This window comes from Parus major, chromosome 15, assembly GCF_001522545.3.
Source record: "Parus major isolate Abel chromosome 15, Parus_major1.1, whole genome shotgun sequence".
NCBI lineage: Eukaryota > Metazoa > Chordata > Aves > Passeriformes > Paridae > Parus > Parus major.
In genome coordinates this window covers 10786552-10804812 of record NC_031784.1, presented here as the reverse complement: position 1 = coordinate 10804812, position 18261 = coordinate 10786552, and the positions used below count along the sequence as shown (strand labels likewise).

The following is an 18261-nucleotide window of genomic DNA, read 5'->3' as shown; positions in this document are numbered from 1 at the left end:
TTAATTATCTCCTGTATGCTACACTACTTCTTACCACAGCACCTCTGCTCTCTGATCTCTTCATCCCTTCCCTTTAATGAATCAGTACCAGTGCTCTAAGCCTTACATGTTTGGAAGCATTGCTTTGCTCTGGTAATGGTTTCATGGCTATTTTAAATCATCAGTCAGCTGAACATCCCATAGCAACTGCAACCAAAACAAAATACACACTAGCAAAAGTTTATACAGCCAGATGCTGAACAAATAGGAAAAAAAAAAAACCCTTAAAAAAAGTCAGCAAAATAAGGCAATTCTGGCTGTTGCTCTGCATTTCTGACTCACAAAAAGCTCACCTGAGTGCTCCCATATTGCCGTAGTAACGTTCGTTGTGACTTGCAGCACATCTGCTGGACACCCGAGCTCCTTCCACCTCACCATCTCCAATGCACACCTTGCACAGGTTTCCATCTGCTCCTGGCATGCAGCCCTTCCAAAAGTAATTCTGATAAGCTGAGTAAAGAAAACTGAGATGAGATTAAGGCAAGGTGTTCCCAAGCCTCTTCACATGCAGAAAAAGACAGGAAAGGAATTTCATCCTAACAACTAGCATGAAGAGGGCTAAACAGTGTGACACATAGTCAATTATGAGGAAAAACTGCTTCATCACCCTCTGAAACTGTAGTCATCAGTTGCTGGTCGGATCCTCATGGCCCCATCTCTATTTTGCTCCCAAATCTAGAGCTTCAGATTTTCATGGTCTAGTTAAGAGAGAGCCCAGAGCAGCCCTTACCAGAGGCAATATCACAGTTGTCAGTGTCATTCTGCCGAGCTCCCACTGTGTGTCTGGACAGAAGTAACCATCCTCCAGGACTGTACAGGTGACTGTGGCAGGACCGCCTTCCCCTAAGGTTATGGATGTGAATCTGTTTGGCACTTTTCTTAGCTAGGGCAACAGCATAAACTGGTGGTAGTGCTGTCAAACAATAATAAACAGTTACACCAAGGCAATTAAGCATTCCAGATGTGTACAGCTCCCCTGCCCCCCCTCATCTTGTCACAGTATCTTCAGTTACAGTACAGGACCTACACTCTTTGCTTAGCCCCAAAGCTCTTGTCCTTGAACAGAAAATTCTATCCTAAACAAACAAGCAAGTACATTCCTATATAAACCCTAGAACAGTCTCAGGAAAATCTAGATCTTATGCCCTCTCAAAGTTTCTGTTACCTTTGTGCTTAAGATGAATTTGTTTCCCTGTTTTCTCCATGGTCTCATCTGCTGGGGCACAATCTCCCCCTGGAAGGAGAGATAAGCATTAAGGATCTTGCAACTGCTGTCCTTTTACATTCCTTTTACATGGCAGCATTCCTTCAAAACCCTTGTGATCCTCTTCAGCCATGTCAGCATCTTTGTCCCTTTAACAGAAGGGATAAAATAAACAGACCAAATGCTAGAATCAGTTAGTGGAAGAGACAGGAAGTGTATTTGGACATTTATACTGACTCCTGCTTCCATCACAAAACATCATAAACTGTGGAAATTTAATTATATTCTTAATGGTACTATTTTGATTCCCCTCTCTTCTTGATAAGGTCACATGAGAACTCACCATAGCATTCTGCAGCTACAGGCACCAGTCCACACCTCCCTGCAATGTACACGTGTGTCGCATCCAGGGTGACCGCATCAGCCTCACTGCTCTGCCAGCAGCATTAGAGAAAGTAACAAAACCAGGATTTACATCAATTGTGTATCCAAGCAGCAGGACTTCTACACTGGCTGGAAATTCCCCTGAATAAATTCCCTCTCATTCCCACTTATTCCTGAAGCTAGTTTTCCTCTCTTTAATTCAGAGAAGACATACACACCCTGTACAGTCCTCTACCTTGAGCAGAAGGAGTCTCCTACCTTGATCATCTCAATGCATTTGGTCATGGAATTCGCTTGGACACAGACTAATGGGTCGGATTTGATGTTCAGTGCCCACTCCTCGCATTTGCGAAGCTCAGCATCACTGATGCAGCACCAGCGCACAACACTGTTGTCCAAAGAGCTCCCTGAAATGGAAGCAGATCATGTCACCAGTGCACCGATCTGTTACATGTTAAGGATGTTCAGGTGAATGCACCTGGAGGGTGCCTGGAGGGAGGAATAATGTGGAAGAAGAACTTCCTCTTCCCTTTCCTTAGCTACAGTCCTCTGGAATGGTTCTCACCTTCATGGCCGAGTCCCTTAAGGAGAGCTACATAATCCAGACCAAGCACATAGGCAATCTCCAGCTGCTCCTCGAGAAGCTGCAGGTGCTGAGTGGCATCTCGGAACAGCAGATTCTTCCCCCCAAAGGCTGCTGAACTGAAGAGTTCAAACCTGGCTCTTTCCTTTCCTTTACGCCCAAAGAGGCGCTAGGAGAAGAACAACAGTTTTAAGTTGCAACAAATCTGCTCATTCTTCCAGCAACAGGCAGCCTCAGCCTTCCTTCCCTTTTTATCAGTGGCAAAGATATCAAATACTATTTATAAGTTAAAAAAAAGGGATGAAGAAAAGTGAGCCCTGACTGAACCTGTAAGTCTCCTTCAGCTACATAAAAATTGATTCAGGTTCCACAGCAGGATGAACATCACTAGCCATCTTCCAGTTTGTGTGTTATGGCATCTTCCCCTTCTTTACTGATTTATTCCCAGCCTCCTATGAAGAACACTGTAGAAAAAAGCAAAACCTTACACAAGCCAATGCAAGATCCTACCCCAGAATGAACAATTTTTAGCACTTTATTCACACTAACTATAAATTTCTCAAGAAAAAAGGCAACCTAGGTCATAATTGCCACACAAAGATGGAATTTAAAACTGTGTCTGGACATAGACATTTTAATATTCACTCACTTGGATCATGCTAAGGAATTTATTGGTGATCTTCTGGAAGTTGTTGCGGGTGACGATGCCACGGCCAGGCCCCTTGCCCAGGTTACAGGTGCTGTGCTCTGTCAGCTCAGCTGTGGAGCCATCAGGACACAAGAGTTCATATTCCTGTTGTTCTGACTCTGAAACAAGGAGACACTCATGAATCTGTGATGGGAGCCATACCTTGGCAGCAGGAAGAAATGGAATATAAAATGTTTTCCAGTGGAGGTTGCTAAAGGTTATTCAGGCAGCACTGTGTACCAAGCACACTTGGCAAAGTTGTCTTTGGTAAGTGCTTCTCTTAACAAAGAGCAGGACCTCAGCCAGAGCTGTTCCAAAATGCTCTTTAAGCTGTACCCCTGTAAAGACATTTATTTAAAAATGCTTACCTGCAAATACTACTGCTAACTACCCTTGGTACAGAGCTCAACCGAGTTTAAAAGTACAAGGCTGGTGTACAGGAACTTCACAGTTATGGAGCTCCATACACTGAATTTTAAAAGGAATCTTGTAACTCAGGCAAAGCAAATACTGACAGCTGTGTCAGAGACAGTTAATGAAATCACCTGTCTGCTCCCATTCTAAGAATCTCCTGTGAGCAATCATTGCTCACTCACACTTTCCTGTTCTGTTTCTTTCTAAGTTGTGTGGAGAGTCAAGAAATACCCCTGAACTGCTTGAATTTTTCCCAGAAACAATAAAAATAGAGGCATATCCCCCAAACACCTGTGAAGGAAAGAGCATAGCTAGAGATAAAAAGAAAACTGCATTTTTAAGATTACCTGTGGCACTCATAATTCTTAGGTGATCTAAAAAGGCAACATCTGCCACTCCATCCTTCAAGCACCTGCAGGAAGACAAATGCCATCCTGTTAACATTTCACCTGCCTTTCCTACCTTGTAAGTTCTTTTTCCCCCAAAAGTGAATTCAGCCCCAGTGTCCCAGAGCTCACCTGAAGGCTCCGTCGGAGTCGTAGAAGGGTTCATTACTGCTTGTCTCACAGAAGTGGTTCCTGTCTCTGACATAGGATTTTTGTCCTTGGCAGAGAGCACACAAACGGGGAGCAGCAACACCAACCCCAGGGATGCAGCTTGCATTGAAGTACTCACTGATTGCTGCAGGGGGAAAAAAACAAAACAAAAGAAAAAATTCAAATGTGGAAAAAAAGTCAGAAGAGGAAAGGGGGCGAAATATATCATGCCCATAACTAGTTCATCCTACATCTGCTTTTGCTGTGGCCAGAGGTAGCCCTATGACTCCTGTCACCTACCTTGCCTCAGAGGTTGTGCCTCATCCCAGGAAAGATAATTTCTTGCAAGGAGAAAGCCAAGTGGAATATTCCAGCCCGATGTCCACCTGGCTCCATTGTGACAGCTGCGCACACCTCGTAGACTCTGGATATCCAGAGTTCCTCGTTTGGCAATGGCCACAGCAAACACACAATTTCCTGCAACAGCACAAAATGTGTAACAGAAAATAAAATAAAAAAATCTCAATTCTACAGCTTCCATCTCTGAAGAGAAGTTGAACTACTTCAGTGAACATGGCTAAAGAAGAAATTGTCTTAGGCCTATTCAATGGAGATACTCGTGCCAAGAACTTAACCACATACTGGCTACATGGCACCTTGTCAAACAACCAATGCAAGTCTGTCAGTACCACAGGCAGAAAGGCTACTGGGTACAGAGCACCACTGGTATTTTATTCATCATTAAGTATTTTAGAAACAATTGTTAGCCACCTCGATACTCCTACAAAGTTAATAAAAACATATTCATTTTTTTTTCAAGAAATCTAGAGCCATTCCTTAGCCAAAACAGAAGTACAGTTTATTCTTCAGCTTTACCAACCTACCTTGATCATAGGTCTCCTTTGCCACCACTGCCAAACCATACAGCTTTACAGCAGAGTAAACATCTCCAGCATCCAAGGAGGCAGCATCTGCTTTATTTGCCTTTAAAACAACAGCAAAACCCTCAAAACAAGTGTGTTTACAAGGACACAAACAGAAGGTTCAAGAGCACAGTTTCTGCCTGAACAAACTTTAATTTAGTAGTTGCTTTTGTCCATTTATTTCCAAGCAGACTTCTCTAGTTCTTGGAGATTGGAAAGATATTAGCTGGGGTAAAACAGTACATCCTAGAATGCTCACAGAATTTAATTCTTGCCTCTCAAGTCACTGTGTACTTTGTCATATAAGCAGTTCAATTATTTCAGTATAATTTTATTTTCCCATAGTTTCTGTTTACCAGTTACTTTTCCAAGAGGACTTGGACACAAAATCATTTTTTAAAGTCTCTGTGAGCTCACCCTGATTTTATCAATGCAGTCATATGTATTGTGGGCTCTGATGCAAGAAATCCTAGTAAAGGAACTGGCAGTAGTGAGGGGCAGCACAGCTGTAAGCGCTTTGGAGAGCTCAGCACATTTCCTTTGTTCCAGGTCAGAAAGGGTGCACCACCGGAATTTCTTCCCTGTAGGGTAAAAAAAGAAGTCAAGATTTGTAGGATTTCATGAAAAATCCCCTCAGTTTAACACCTTATGGAGGAGAGAGATTATTCTATTCTATTTAACTTCCCAAAAGCTTGATTGTGCTCACTTACACCCACATACCCACACACTCAGAGGCACCCAAGAGATGTGCCCACATGTGGCCAAGGTCACTTTTGCCCAACATGAGGACAACATTTATCTTTAACATGTCTCTGCTTTCTTTTGACTGAAAACAACCAAATAGTTTTTGGCAGATTTTTCAAGAACCAGCAATTGTCATGGCAAGATCTTTTACCACAGAATCTTCCTTGCCTCAGCCTTAGTGCATTTTAAGTAAGGCTGCCACCCAAAATTAGGAGGAACCAAAGGTAAGTGTATGTTTATGGCTATGGCCTGTTTTCCTGTTGGGATAGCAAGAGAAGGAATGGCACTTACAATGTAGGGTAACCATCCTCCTGTTACTGGAGTGCAGTTTTTCTCCTAACAAGTCAACTGGGATGTGACTCCATCACAGCACAGACCTTCTAATCTTGATGTAAACACATTCCTCAGGGTTTATCAGTTTTACTGCTGTCCTTGATTATCAATACAGGCCATTCTTTTAACATTTGTTCTGCTGATTCCTCTGGTGCTTTTACACTCCAAAAAGATGCAATAAAGTGTGGAGGTGAAGGTGAAACTTCCTTTTTCAGAAGGACTTGGAGGTTTGGTGGGTTTAAACCAACTATAAAGCTAAATCTTAAAGAAATCCAGACATGCCAACAAAATTTCCTCCTTTGCTTTAGGTTGCAATTATTCTATCTTGTATTATTCCTCTGAAATGCATTCTACTCTGAAATATATCATCATCTGCAAGAAGATACAATACATTTAAGGGCGAAAAAAGTGATTGTTGTACACAAAAATAGCATGCAGTTATGTAACTCGAGAGACTCTTAAGCCATGTAATGAAAACCAGGACTGAACACACAGAAAATGCCACAATATCTCTAACATTGTCATTTCCAGATGTTTAAGCATTTGACTCTCTGGAGAACTATTAATACTAGCAATGTGTACAGTTAAATCACTGAAGTTTTTATTTCTTTGAGCATAGCATCAGACATTAGTCCTCCCCTTGTTTTGACATTAATTCAGCACAATTCCAAGAAGAACCCACAGTGGTTTTAGAGGGGAGCAGCTTGAGGTCCACTGCTTCGTTCTGACACTGCTAATGAGCAGACAGACCTCAACTACTCAAAGGAAACAAACTCTCACTGAAGTACTAAGGAAGTTGTGGATCAAGCTGCTTCTAAACATAACAGGGTTACCATCTGCCAATGATCAAACAGAAAAAACACAGGCGCAGCTCTAACTGCAACTTCTTTCTTCGACTTTTTTCTTCACACAAAGGAAAACAAAACCAAAGCATGTATTAATCTGAATGTCACCCACCCAGAGGCAACCTTTCCCTCTCTGCATCAGCCTTACCGGAAACCAGCAAAGAGAAGATGATTAGGACAATTAAAATCGCTGTCTTCATCATTACAGCAGTTCAACAAGGACCTTCTCTCCACCCTGACGCTCTGCCTTCTCATGCCAGGAATTCCACAGTGATGACCAAAGCTTTTGGAAGATAACAGGGGGGGTTTAGGCATCAAAGCAACAAGGACAAACCAAGATTTAAGAAAACAAAGTCAGAGGATAGTTTATCCTTGCATGCAAAGGAGAAAGGGACAGTGTCCCTTTCCTACCACAGATGGAAAATATCCATGTGTTTTCTGCTCAATTTTTATCAGACACAGAAAAAAATGTAAGCCTCTGCTTTAAAAATAAATAGTACTTCTGTTTCAAAAGGCACTCAAATGCCTTTAGGAGAAGGGGACAAGACTTACACCTAACATATAAAAAAACACCAAAAGCTAAGTGAATTATCCAAACTACTGACCTACGGAATACTGAAGGGTCCTTTTAAACTTTTTCCACCTGATAATGGCTAATCTATGGAGTAATTTTAAACAAAAACTATTCCTATGCCTCCCTAAGAATACTGAACAGAGCTGAGACTGCTGACTGTCTTGATCTTCATTCCAGTCCATCCCAGCAATCTCATTCAAACTGCCTTATTCCCCTATTTTCTAACATTTAACCTGAAGTATTATTGCCTCTTTATTACTTTACAGCAGCTATTAACATTATTAATTCTATAGCAGGGAAAAAATGCATTTATTTATATATTATATATAAGCAGAAGGGACTGATGATGTATAAATTATTGTTAGTATGGTTTCGTCTTTCCTGTTCAGGAAAGAATTAACTTTTCCAAGAGTTCTGGAGGAATAGAGTCTTTATCCTACTTTTGTTTTCCTTCTTCCTATGACAGATTTCCCTGGTGTTTTGTCTACTTCACGAATTTTTGCAGATACTTTTCCCAGACTTTTGTTGCCTTATATACCCTTCCCTAGTGATTCAGTCACCATTTTTCATTTGCTTCTTTCACACTCAGGTATTGCTTACCTCTTGAGTTTCACAAGTTCCCTCTCTAGATCTGCAACATTTGTTGAGGTGTTGTTTCCCACTAATCTGATCACAGAAGGAGTTACATGGAATAATAGGATGGTTTGGATTGGAAGGGACCTTAAAGCTCATCCTCTTCCACCCCGCTGCCAAGGGCAGGGCTACCTTCCACTAAATCAGGTTGCTTCAAAACCCCATCCAGCCATAGGGATTTCTCATTTCTTCCTGCTCTCCCTGAAAGAATGTTCTCAAGCCCCAAGACCTCCATTCTCTCATTTGTTGGAGGAGTTGTGGTATTAATCCCCCCTTTGACTTGGCTCAGCTGCACAGGCCTAGCACAGCTCAGTATCCTTAGGGAAGTACATTTTATCCCTGAGGAAAGTCTATATAATCTTACCAGATGTTAAAAAACCCCATAAATGTAAGAACAAGGCACATCATAAAAGTAATTTTAAAATAGTTACATGTCCATATATTTACTTTAAATTCCAAAGAGAAAGATTAGATCAGAACAGATCATTAATCAGTTTAGCCTTGTGACAATTATTTTACACTATAAACAAGTGTTTACATTTAACTACTCCTTTACCTCTGAATCACTTCTCAGTCAGTTCTGGGGAAACTTGTCTGTCAGGCACACCAGTGCGGTGTGCTTACACATCAAAGCTAATGGCTCTTGCAAGGCTTGTACCAAAGCACTTAACATCATCAAATCCCTCCTGCTCTGAGGTTTTACTTCCTGCCAGTCTTACCATTACGTACAGGATATGTAAATCCCAACAATTCAGTCAGCAATAATATTTCTGTTTCACGAGGGCTGTGTCTGGATTTCCCCTCAAAGTTTACATATTTATCAATAAAAGGCTTTCCTGTACATGTTTAAGATACAGATACTACTGCCTATGGTGATATGAAAGAAAGGCAGAATGACATGAAGGTGTTGTAGAGTTCATTTAGGTCTGGTCAGGAAAATAAACAAACATAAATTAGGAATTTAAATTAATCAGCTTGCCTGAGGACCATGTCCTAAAGCACTGAGGATGTGGAAGCACAGTGCCAGGATTCTTAAATTCTTTTCCTACTCATTCACCCTTTGAAACTACCCTTCTGCCACCGTCAGAAAAAAGTATTTAGCTACTTCCCGGCAGTATAGCATTTTTTAATCTCAGGATGCATCTAAGAGAGTGGAAAACCAAATAACCTCTATAAAATTCACTCAGGGCAGCAGGTAGCCAGGCAACATCCAGTCAAGGGTCACCAGAGGAGAAATAGATGTTACTGCACCTTCCTGCCACACATCTCCCTTGAAGGAACAGCATTGTGTCTGTCCCACGTCGTGTGTTCTCTCCCTAAAATCCCTGCCCTGATATTCCTGGTGCTCCCATACCTGTGGCAAATAACTTACCTGCCTGAAAATAGCAGCGCTGAAAAGCAGCTGAACTCCACATGCCTCATCCTGAGCTCCCCAATAGCAGCCCCCTGCTCCCGCTGGGCACAGCCCACAACCCCTTCGTGGAGCAGCTTCATCCCCCCATAGCACAAACCCTCAGGAAACCACCCTGTCCCTCCCTACACACCATATTCCCTCAGGGAATTCCTGAGGGGATCTACCCCCCTCACACGCCATTCCCGGCCGGGCCCTCTCCCCTCACGCCGCGGCCCCGCCCCCGGCCCCGCCCCGCGCGCGGTTCCTGCCCTCACGCGCGGGACGCGGCAGAGGACGCGGGGGCGGTGCGGGAAGATGGCGGCGGCCGCGGCGCGGAGCAGGTACGGGCACGGCGGGGCTGTCACTGTCACTGTCTGGTCCCGGCAGCCTTCTCTGACAGCCGGCACCCCACGGGGGAGGAGGAGCCGGGCCGGGGGCCGCAACCTCCCCCTTCTGTCCCCCCTCGTTCGCTGAGGTTTCCCTACCGGCGTGAGTGCGGTTGAGTCTGCAGCCTTGGCCCTGCCCTTGGCATGTGTGAGGAGCCTTGCCCTCCTTCTCCAAGCTGGACAGGAAGATAAGGGGTTTACGTATTCTAAGAACGAGAAGCGTGTGGCCCTGTATAGTCCTGACTCGGTTTTGCAGTCTGTAGCTGTCGGTGTGTAAGTACTGAGTAGAAATGGGTAGATGAGGGGCAGCTACAGCCCCTGGGGTTATGCAGTCCCGGGGGAATGGCCGTGAGGAGAAGCACCTGGCCGGGCACTGATACTCCTCTACAGGAGATATCCTCTTACAGGTTGTGCTTTTCATAGCAACCAAACAGCTTAAGGAATGCTGTTTCTCGGCCACAGTTCTCTGTTCTTGGATAGAACACACCGTCCCCATATTCCCCTTTCTCAAAACCCGGAGAAAACACCTAGTTCACAGAGTGTTCTGTTACCCCCGGCCTCAGTGCTGTAGCAAAGTGTTGTCCCTTGCCCAGAGATGGCTGAAGACACAGAGGGGCTGAAGTTAACGTGGAATTCACTGGCAGTTCTTTCTCCATCAGCCTCCAGTGGGATGGGAGAGGCAGAGGGTCAGTACTCCTAGAACCATTTGTACCCATCAAGGTCGGGCTGTCAGGAGCAGACAAGGCGAGACTATTTAGTTTTGTCGTCTTTGCCTGTTTTTTAGGCAGATTTCAAAGTAAGGTGGAGACTGATTTTCCAGTGTTGGACACCAAAAACAGTTTTGGTAAGAGCTTAGGGTTAGGTGTTGTGTCCTTCCACTGTCTGAGGAAGTGCCAAGTCCCAGGTGCCCTGCCCTGCCTCAGCAGTGTGAACAGCTCCCAGATGCTCCTTTGAAGCCAACACAACTTGTTCAGTTCTGACTGTGCATTTTTGTTTAGACTATTATGTAGGAAGGCTAATAAATGTCTGAAATATTAATGCTTTAGGCTGCAGTTAAGCTTTAATGTTTTTTCCCATTGCTTTTTTTAGGATTTGAAAACTCTTCTGGTAAATTTAAGTCTAATGCTAATTCGATTCGTTTTTTATATTTTGAATCCCTTAGAAGTAGTCCACAGGCTTCCATCTTACTGATGAGCAAGTGCTCCTTTTATCCCAAGTGTTTTAATATGTTGTAAAACAGGCCTCGTAAGTCCAAAAATTAATGTAGGTCTGGCATATGACCCAAGAGCATCAGGTGACCTCGTTGTTCATGACAAATTACAACATGTTGCTCTGTAGAGCATACAGGTTCTGCAGCAGTGGGTTTTTTTCTGTCTTGCCAAGGAAATTACATCCTAGGAGATGATGCAGCAGTGGGGCATGTTTAGCACGTGGTTAGAGGAATCTGGGGCTTGGGGAGGGTCTGTCCTGTCACATTTGGGTTAATACAGGGATTGTAATAGAGACCATGAAGCTGAAGGGCAGAGTGAGATATTCTGACATTGTGGGGATAAGAGCAAACTTTTGCTGTTGGTCCTTGGCTAATGTTAAAGCGTAATTACCAAGTGTGTGCTGGCATAATGATGTGACTTCTAGACAAGAAATCTGCTATTTGTAGATTCTTCTTTGAAATAAAGGGATGGTGTCTTTATGTAACTCGGTAGACACCTGAAATTAAGTCTTTAAATTCTTAATAATCACTTCCTGAGATTGAACGGGCCCCAAATGATGCAATAGCTTGTAAACTACTGAAGTAATTGTGTCCCTTATGTATCTGATCGAGAGCAGATGAAAGGCCAGAGGGCAGATGAAGACATCCCAGCTGTGGCATTGCCTCCTGGGAATGGGCGGGCTGCACAAAGATCTGGTTCTTCCTAAGGGCCTGAGCCTGCTGGGGTGAGGACACTATCCCTCTCCTCCCTGTGATCCTCTCTGACAGCAGGATGTTGCCAGGTCACAGTCAAATACTTGTTTAAACATGCTTATTTGAACAGTTCTTGTACAACTGGATGTCTTCTTGTCAGATTTATTACTAACATGAAATTAAATATTGTATATTAAACATGCAAAAAGTGAACCTTTTCTCTGTATTGGACGGTTCCAAGTCTCTTTCATGTATTTCCCAGAGGGGCAGAACCACTCTCACTGTGGTTCACCAGTGAACAGAGTGGTAAGGTAAATTCTAAAGAAGAGCTGCTGTGCCTGGCAGCCTTTTTACTTTTCCAGTTACACTACTTAGTCTAATAAATGCCATTAATTCTTCATAGAATCCAAAACTTCTCTATGTACTCCTCCTCCTTCCCACCAGGATGGTAAGATAAAAGCTACATGAACCAAATCCTCGGTGTCTCTCTAAGAGAGACAGTTGCTGTTGTAGGAAGTTCTTAAATGACACAGTTGTGGCAGCCCAGTGGAGATGGATTTATCTTTATAAATTTTATTTATATTGGATTATCCCAAGTACTAAACAATAATTATAACATTTACCACTCCATTTGCATTTTAGGGCTCCAAACAGGCCAAGATACAGTACACACTGACAGCATAAATAGTTGCCTGGAAAGGGCCATTGGCAAGATCAGCATCTACAATACTCTGAAAAGTATCACTGCTACAACAGCCCAAGAGGAACATGTCAATATTTGTTAAGAAAAAGAAAAGCTAAAGATGCATCATTAAATAAATACCTCCACGAGTATTTGGATTGTCAGGTTTTTCAAATTTTTTTTAAGAAAGGAGTAGACCACAAAGGACTAGGCTCAGTGGAAATTTTATGATATTTTGAGTAGATATTTTCCCTCTGTTTCTCAGCTGCTAAATCTTAGATTGTCACTACACTGAACTGACATTTGCATTATTGAACATTTGTACTTAAGCAGCCACTTCTTGTTTGATGTATTTGCAGTTTGCTGTGCAGCTGTAACTTGCTGGTGCACAAGAACCTGTGTGTTAGAGCTGGACTCCTGTGGAAGCAGCCTCCCTCAAGGACATTTTTCAGTGGTAAGTGATGGGTTATCTAGAAGTGGTTTTAAATTCAGGGTCACTCAAAGTTAGGCAAATTGTGGTCTCATATTGGGGAAGATGAATTTTTTGAAAAGAAAGGAGTGGGAGTCCAGCATCAAAGACCAGTTCATGTCATTTCCTTAGACACAAGCTTGCAAATTATGTTTTCCCCATTGTAAAAGAAGTCTATTTACCTTTTTAATAAGATTCATTATGAGCTGTTGTTGTTTATTCCTTTCAAACTTTGCAAAGCATCTGAAACTTATTCTGCTGAAGATAATTCCTGTATAGCAAATTAAAATCCATTAGCCATAGGTTTATTTTTCTTAATTTCTGCACTTTAGTTAGTTTTCTCAGGAGTCTAGAGTTAAAAAAAATGGGTTTTTTTTTGAAAACACAGTATAATTTACCAGAAAAATTCATGTTAGGCCAGTGTTTTTACATTTTAAAAAAACCACTTAAATGAACTTGATGAGCAGTAATTTGTGTACTTTCCACACCTACTGAAGTGATAGACTGGGAAGGGCAACATCAAACATACATATTTAGAATATTCAACTGTATTACCTGCTTTGTTGTGCTGCTCTTACCAGTTGTTCACCTTGAAAAGTCTGAGAGATTCAGATTTCAGCAGTTTAACAGCCTTATAAGAAAGGAAAGGTATAAATATCTTTCTATATTTTAATCTGTACTTAAAATTTTAATAGATCAGAAAATCAGAGTAGCTTTGCATGAAATATTTAGGACTTGGTTAAAAGGGTACTTGCACTTGACATTTCTGTAGCTAGGTAATGATGTGAAAATCAAATATTATTGTTTGTTTTTAAGGAATATTTGTAAACTTGTAGCATGTGCATTGTCATATATTAGTATCACAAATAATAGTCTTCAATTTTTGTTTCCTTGCCAGCTGAGCTATTGGTCCCATTTTCTAAAACCATTTATTTGGGCTAACTTGCCTATCCAAATGTTTTGTCTGGCATATCATATATGGATATTTCATTATTGAAAAATATGCTTTACACAGATGAATAGAAAGAGCATCTTGATGTTGTCTATAAATCAAAGTCATTACAGAAAAAATCTTAGAAGCTGAGACATAATGCAAAGTTGTTGATCACAGGGAAGGAAAGATCATTTTAGTCAAAATTAACTGAGATTTGAACAAATCAACTTATTAGCCTGACATTTTCTAATTTATTGATATTTTAGATTCTGAATTGGATTTAAATCTAGATGATTTGCACATGATGTCATTAGAAAGGAAAGATAACTCTTCTCTGATTTGATCTCTACCCCTTACAATGGCCTCCTCTAAGTGTTTGTGTCGTGTCCTAGAAGAAATTCTGGATTTGGTCAAAGTAATGAAGCAGCATTTATGTTACTGCATCTAACTGCATAAATTAGAGCACTCCCACCATTATTCAGTTTCCTTTCTCATCCTGAATTTTCCAGCATTTCTGAGGGAATATGTCTTTCCTGTTTCAGAGAAGGAAACTGTTACTAATCTTTTACTCTCATTTGCTGAATATACTCAGTGTTTAAGAGAATTCTGGAAGGAGGTTGGCTTTATCTGCAAGGGCTTCAGATTTAGGGTAGTATCTAAAAATGTTATTAGTACATTGACAGTCCTGTATCTTTTTCCTCTTGCCCTGGACTTGTTTCTAGTGGCTCTTGTGCCAAGGTATGAGCTCTCCACATTCTCATGCTGCTTTCCAGGGAGCAGCAGTAGCATCATTAGAGAACACGATGTTCAGCTGAAATCCAGGCAGTGCCAGCTGCCTAAACCTGGATCCATTGCCTGAATCAGTCACTAGTGTTCTTGTCTTAGAGTTGGTAAACTTGTGTGAATTCCACTTGTGTCTGAAAGGTGTGGAATTTTATTTTGTAAGGGCAAAAAAGCTTAACTGTGGCATGTTGGATGCCTTTGCAATGACAATGTTTTGGAGACCAGTTACAGAAGTGGTGTTTCATTAAGGCTGGAGATGGGGAAAAGTCGACTCTTCATTTATCAACAGCTTCAGTTGTGTTTGCTGTGGCTTGTGGAGCACCACATGCTTTGGTCACTGTTGCAGGAAATGTTCACATGGGTGTAATCAATGCTCTCGAAGCAGAAACTGCCTCTCTCTGGACCCAAATCAGAAAGAATTGTTCCCACTGAGAGGTTTTGGTTTGGGAATTTGTGAAACTCTGCCAAAATAGCTGAGCAGCTTTCCTAACCTAAAACCAGAGATGTGGTGGAAGGGAGTTAAAGGCTTTAGGGCTAAAGAGTATCATTGTTCTGTGTACAGACATTTCTGTTGAAATAGTTGAAAGGTTGTAGACTCTTTGTAAATTCAAATAAGTCTGTCTTTTTAAACATTCAGCTGTTCTAAATGACCCCTCCACTGAGCATTGTTCTTTAAGAAAAAATAATTTTTAGAATCTTAACTGTAAATGTAGTTGCTACCTTGTTTGTTTATTGAGTTTGATTTTCTCCCCCAGAAAAGGAAATATTTTTAATTTTTTTTAAGGAGGAACAAAGCTGGTTTTGTTTTATGATGCATTTAGGATATATAGTTTAAGCAATGTTTTAAATCACAAGTGTAGGAAAGAAATAATAAAGAAATATTATTCTGATAAAACAAAATGTGGACAAGGATTTTTTTATCTGGTGTCTTTTTGCAGCATCATGGCTGAATGCTTCCAATCAATTCAATTCCTTAGAACTAAAGCTCTCTGGACTTCAAAACAATTGTGCTTTGTCTCTATGTGTGCCTAGAAATAGAGTTGGTGTTGACTGAATTCTTTTGGTTGCTAATGCATCCTTTCATAGTCAAACCCTAAGAAGCCTGACTTTGATGGAGCAGGATAAAGTTCATTGGGTTTGATTCTCCCATCCAAGTTAATGATTGCTGTGGAAATGACAGCAATCAGAATCAAGAATTGGTTCTGGGCATTTTCTGTCAGGTAGTGACTTGTACTTATTGCTGAGAACTTCGGACTGACTGGCAGACAGACAGGAGCAGCAGTCTAATACTGACTTAGCCCTGGCCAGATTTGTTTTCTCTGAAAATTTTGGAAGGGAAATACTCCCATGGCTGTGCCTGCCCCATGCTTGGTCTGTTGCCTAGTGACCACATCGAGTCCTTCTATCTCACAGAGACTGCAAGGCTGGACTTGGGCAGGAGGAGCTTGGTAGTTACTCAGTAAAAAACAGATGTAATACTACACATCTCTTTGTTTCACGGGGTGACTCGTATTACAGCAGAAATGGGCCTGTTTACCTCTTACCAAGCCTACTCTGAAACAGGTCATTGTTTCCTTCCCTCTTCCAGTTAGCTGTACAGTCTGGGGATTCCCTAACTGTAGTGAAAGCTTTAGTGACTGAGAAGCACAAAGCTTCACAGAGTACAACATTCTCACGTTCTCAGCTGGAAAGTATGGTAGTGCTGTCAGACACTAATTTTATGTATTTCTCCATGGGGCTTTCAGGGAGCACAATTTATACAGATTTTGGGGAGAAGAATGTTGGAAGCATGTGGAGTGACAGGGATGGGGATGAGGTTAAAACCACAGATGACCAGTTAGTGTTGCTCACTTGAGTTACAGTAACTTGGTAAACTGCAATAACTGGAGTACTCAGGAGCATCTGTACATACCTTCTGTGTCAGATTTATTTTCTAATCACATTTTCAGCACCCAAACTCATATCCCTCACTGAACACAATTGCTTTGTCTTTACTGTGTTGCTGTTCTCTTTCCTGAAGTCTGGGACTTCTGTTACAGACAGGAAGAAGCTTCACACTGCTCCGGTGGGGCAAGTGTTCCGCCTGCGGCCCTTCCATGTTCTGGTAGCTACAGGTGGAGGATATGCAGGATACAGAAAATATGAGGATTACAAGTTGGAACAGCTGGAGAAGAGGGGCATAGAGGTGCCTGTGAAGCTTGCAAGTGAATGGGAGGTAAGAAACTTGGGGCAAGTTTACTTCTGCCATGTTTGATGCAAAGCTCCTTTGCTTCCATTTCAACACAGGAATCTTTAATTTCCCTCTGCCGACAGACAACGTGGTCTTGACAACTCATGGAACTAAAGTTTTTCACTTCAGTAACTCACTTTGGCTGAAATCATGATACATTAGGAACTGCCAGCAGCTCCTCCATCTTTCAGTGTGGCTGACACATATGTGCTTTACAAGAAAGCTGAGATGGAATTAATGCCTGGTTAATAAAAATCTACCCTTTTTTTGTATGAATATACAGCAAGACCTTTAATTCGTAGGTAACACTTCGGTCTGCAATTCCTCCTGATCCTGAGAGATTTTTGCCATTTCCCTTTGGATTCCAAGGAGTTGAGAAATTATTGTGGAATTGTAGAGTGTGTGTATCAGATTCATAGGTCAAATACCCATGGAAGCATCGAAGTAAGAAATACTTCATGACTTCCTAAAACTGCTGTGTTGCCTTTGTAGTGTTAAGTATATTGTACAACTCCACGTTGGACAGTTTAAAATATATGTGGTGTTTTTCAAAACAGCCAGTTGAGTGCCTGCTTCAGTGGCACTTCTGAAGGCAAGGAGTTAAAGATTTTAGGATTGTAAGGTTGTGTAGGAGATGCCTCAGTGTGACCTTTGGCACCCCAGGTTTCTTTGCATTCCTGAGCACACTGCCAGTGTGTGAGTGATTTGTCCACATGCCTGTGGGGGGGACTAGGTTGGAATCCCTAAATTCATTTTCAGTAGTGACCCAAACCAGATATTATCCAGACAGTCCAGATGCTAACAGTTCAGCCTATGATAGCACCTGAGGAATCTGTCTGTAAATCCATCTTCTGTATATTCTTTTCCTGCTGAAGTTTGTTTCAAATGGGTTCTGATTAAAAAAGAACTGGTAAGTGTCCACAGAGTATTTATTTAACAAGGCAATGTCAATTCAATTTTGATACTTGAAAACAAATATTCTTTTGTTATTTTTCATACTTTTTGGTATGAAATTGGCTAATTCTCTTACTTTCATTATATTGATATGCTGGTTTGTTATTATTTGGTGAAGCTAGGAGTATTGCTTTTGATGGAACAGCGCTAAAGGATTTCCTTTTTACAGTGGGAAAACACACAAAGAATTTCAAACTGATAAGCAGGGCCCCAAATGCAGCAGACCCTAGTAAGAGACACTAACAAGACATCCCAGTCCTTCCTGATATGTTTAAGTTCTGTTGAATGCTTGTGCAGGAGGGAAAGGAGGCTCAATAGCTATGAGGAAAAAGAGAAGCTATGCTCAGACATTGCAAGAAATATTCCAAACAACGAAGGATTCAAGAAAAATAAGAGCTGCATTGTTCCTTTTTATTATGAAGTGAAATGGATTTTTTTGCTGACCTACTGTTTTCCATTGTTCTGGTTTTTTGCATCACTGGACACACACTAAGGAGTGTGGAAGGGGGTGTTGTCTTTAGGGCAGAATAAGCCTTTGCATAGGCAAAGAGAGCCCAAGTGTGATTGAATGGGTTTTGAAAGAGTAACACAGTACAAGACCCCGGTGCACGTGCCCTCTCTGCCGAG

General features: G+C 41.7%; 2 protein-coding genes across 11 annotated transcripts in view; one reads left to right on the top strand and one right to left on the bottom strand.

Moving 5' to 3' along the window:
* Positions 1-9835, bottom strand: part of LOC107211552 (melanotransferrin-like) — a 32780-nt gene extending 22945 nt beyond the window's left edge. For 5 of the 9 annotated variants that reach the window (XR_004499587.1, XR_004499588.1, XR_004499589.1 and 2 more), the window contains exons 1-14: positions 9273-9438; positions 6842-6976; positions 5189-5352; positions 4733-4832; positions 4149-4325; positions 3831-3993; positions 3660-3724; positions 2860-3017; positions 2193-2379; positions 1886-2034; positions 1587-1677; positions 1205-1273; positions 770-952; positions 333-489 (exon numbers count right to left, since the gene is read on the bottom strand). Coding sequence is in view for 5 of the 9 variants with exons in the window: in XM_015643668.2 (XP_015499154.1) it covers positions 333-489; positions 770-952; positions 1205-1273; positions 1587-1677; positions 1886-2034; positions 2193-2379; positions 2860-3017; positions 3660-3724; positions 3831-3993; positions 4149-4325; positions 4733-4832; positions 5189-5352; positions 6842-6896 (1718 nt within the window). In the remaining 4 variants the exon portion in view is untranslated. The other 4 variants (XM_033518203.1, XM_015643669.2, XM_015643670.2 and 1 more) reach the window with 4 other exon arrangements.
* PISD (phosphatidylserine decarboxylase) overlaps positions 9548-18261 on the top strand; it is a 24261-nt gene continuing 15547 nt past the window's right edge. The window contains exons 1-3 of one of the 2 annotated variants that reach the window (XM_015643681.3): positions 9548-9634; positions 12624-12718; positions 16490-16665. In XM_015643681.3, coding sequence (XP_015499167.1) covers positions 9609-9634; positions 12624-12718; positions 16490-16665 — 297 coding nt within the window. In that variant the 5' untranslated portion in view covers positions 9548-9608. Of the gene's footprint in view, positions 9635-12623; positions 12719-16489; positions 16666-18261 lie in introns of those variants that run through there. The other variant, XM_015643684.2, reaches the window with a different exon arrangement.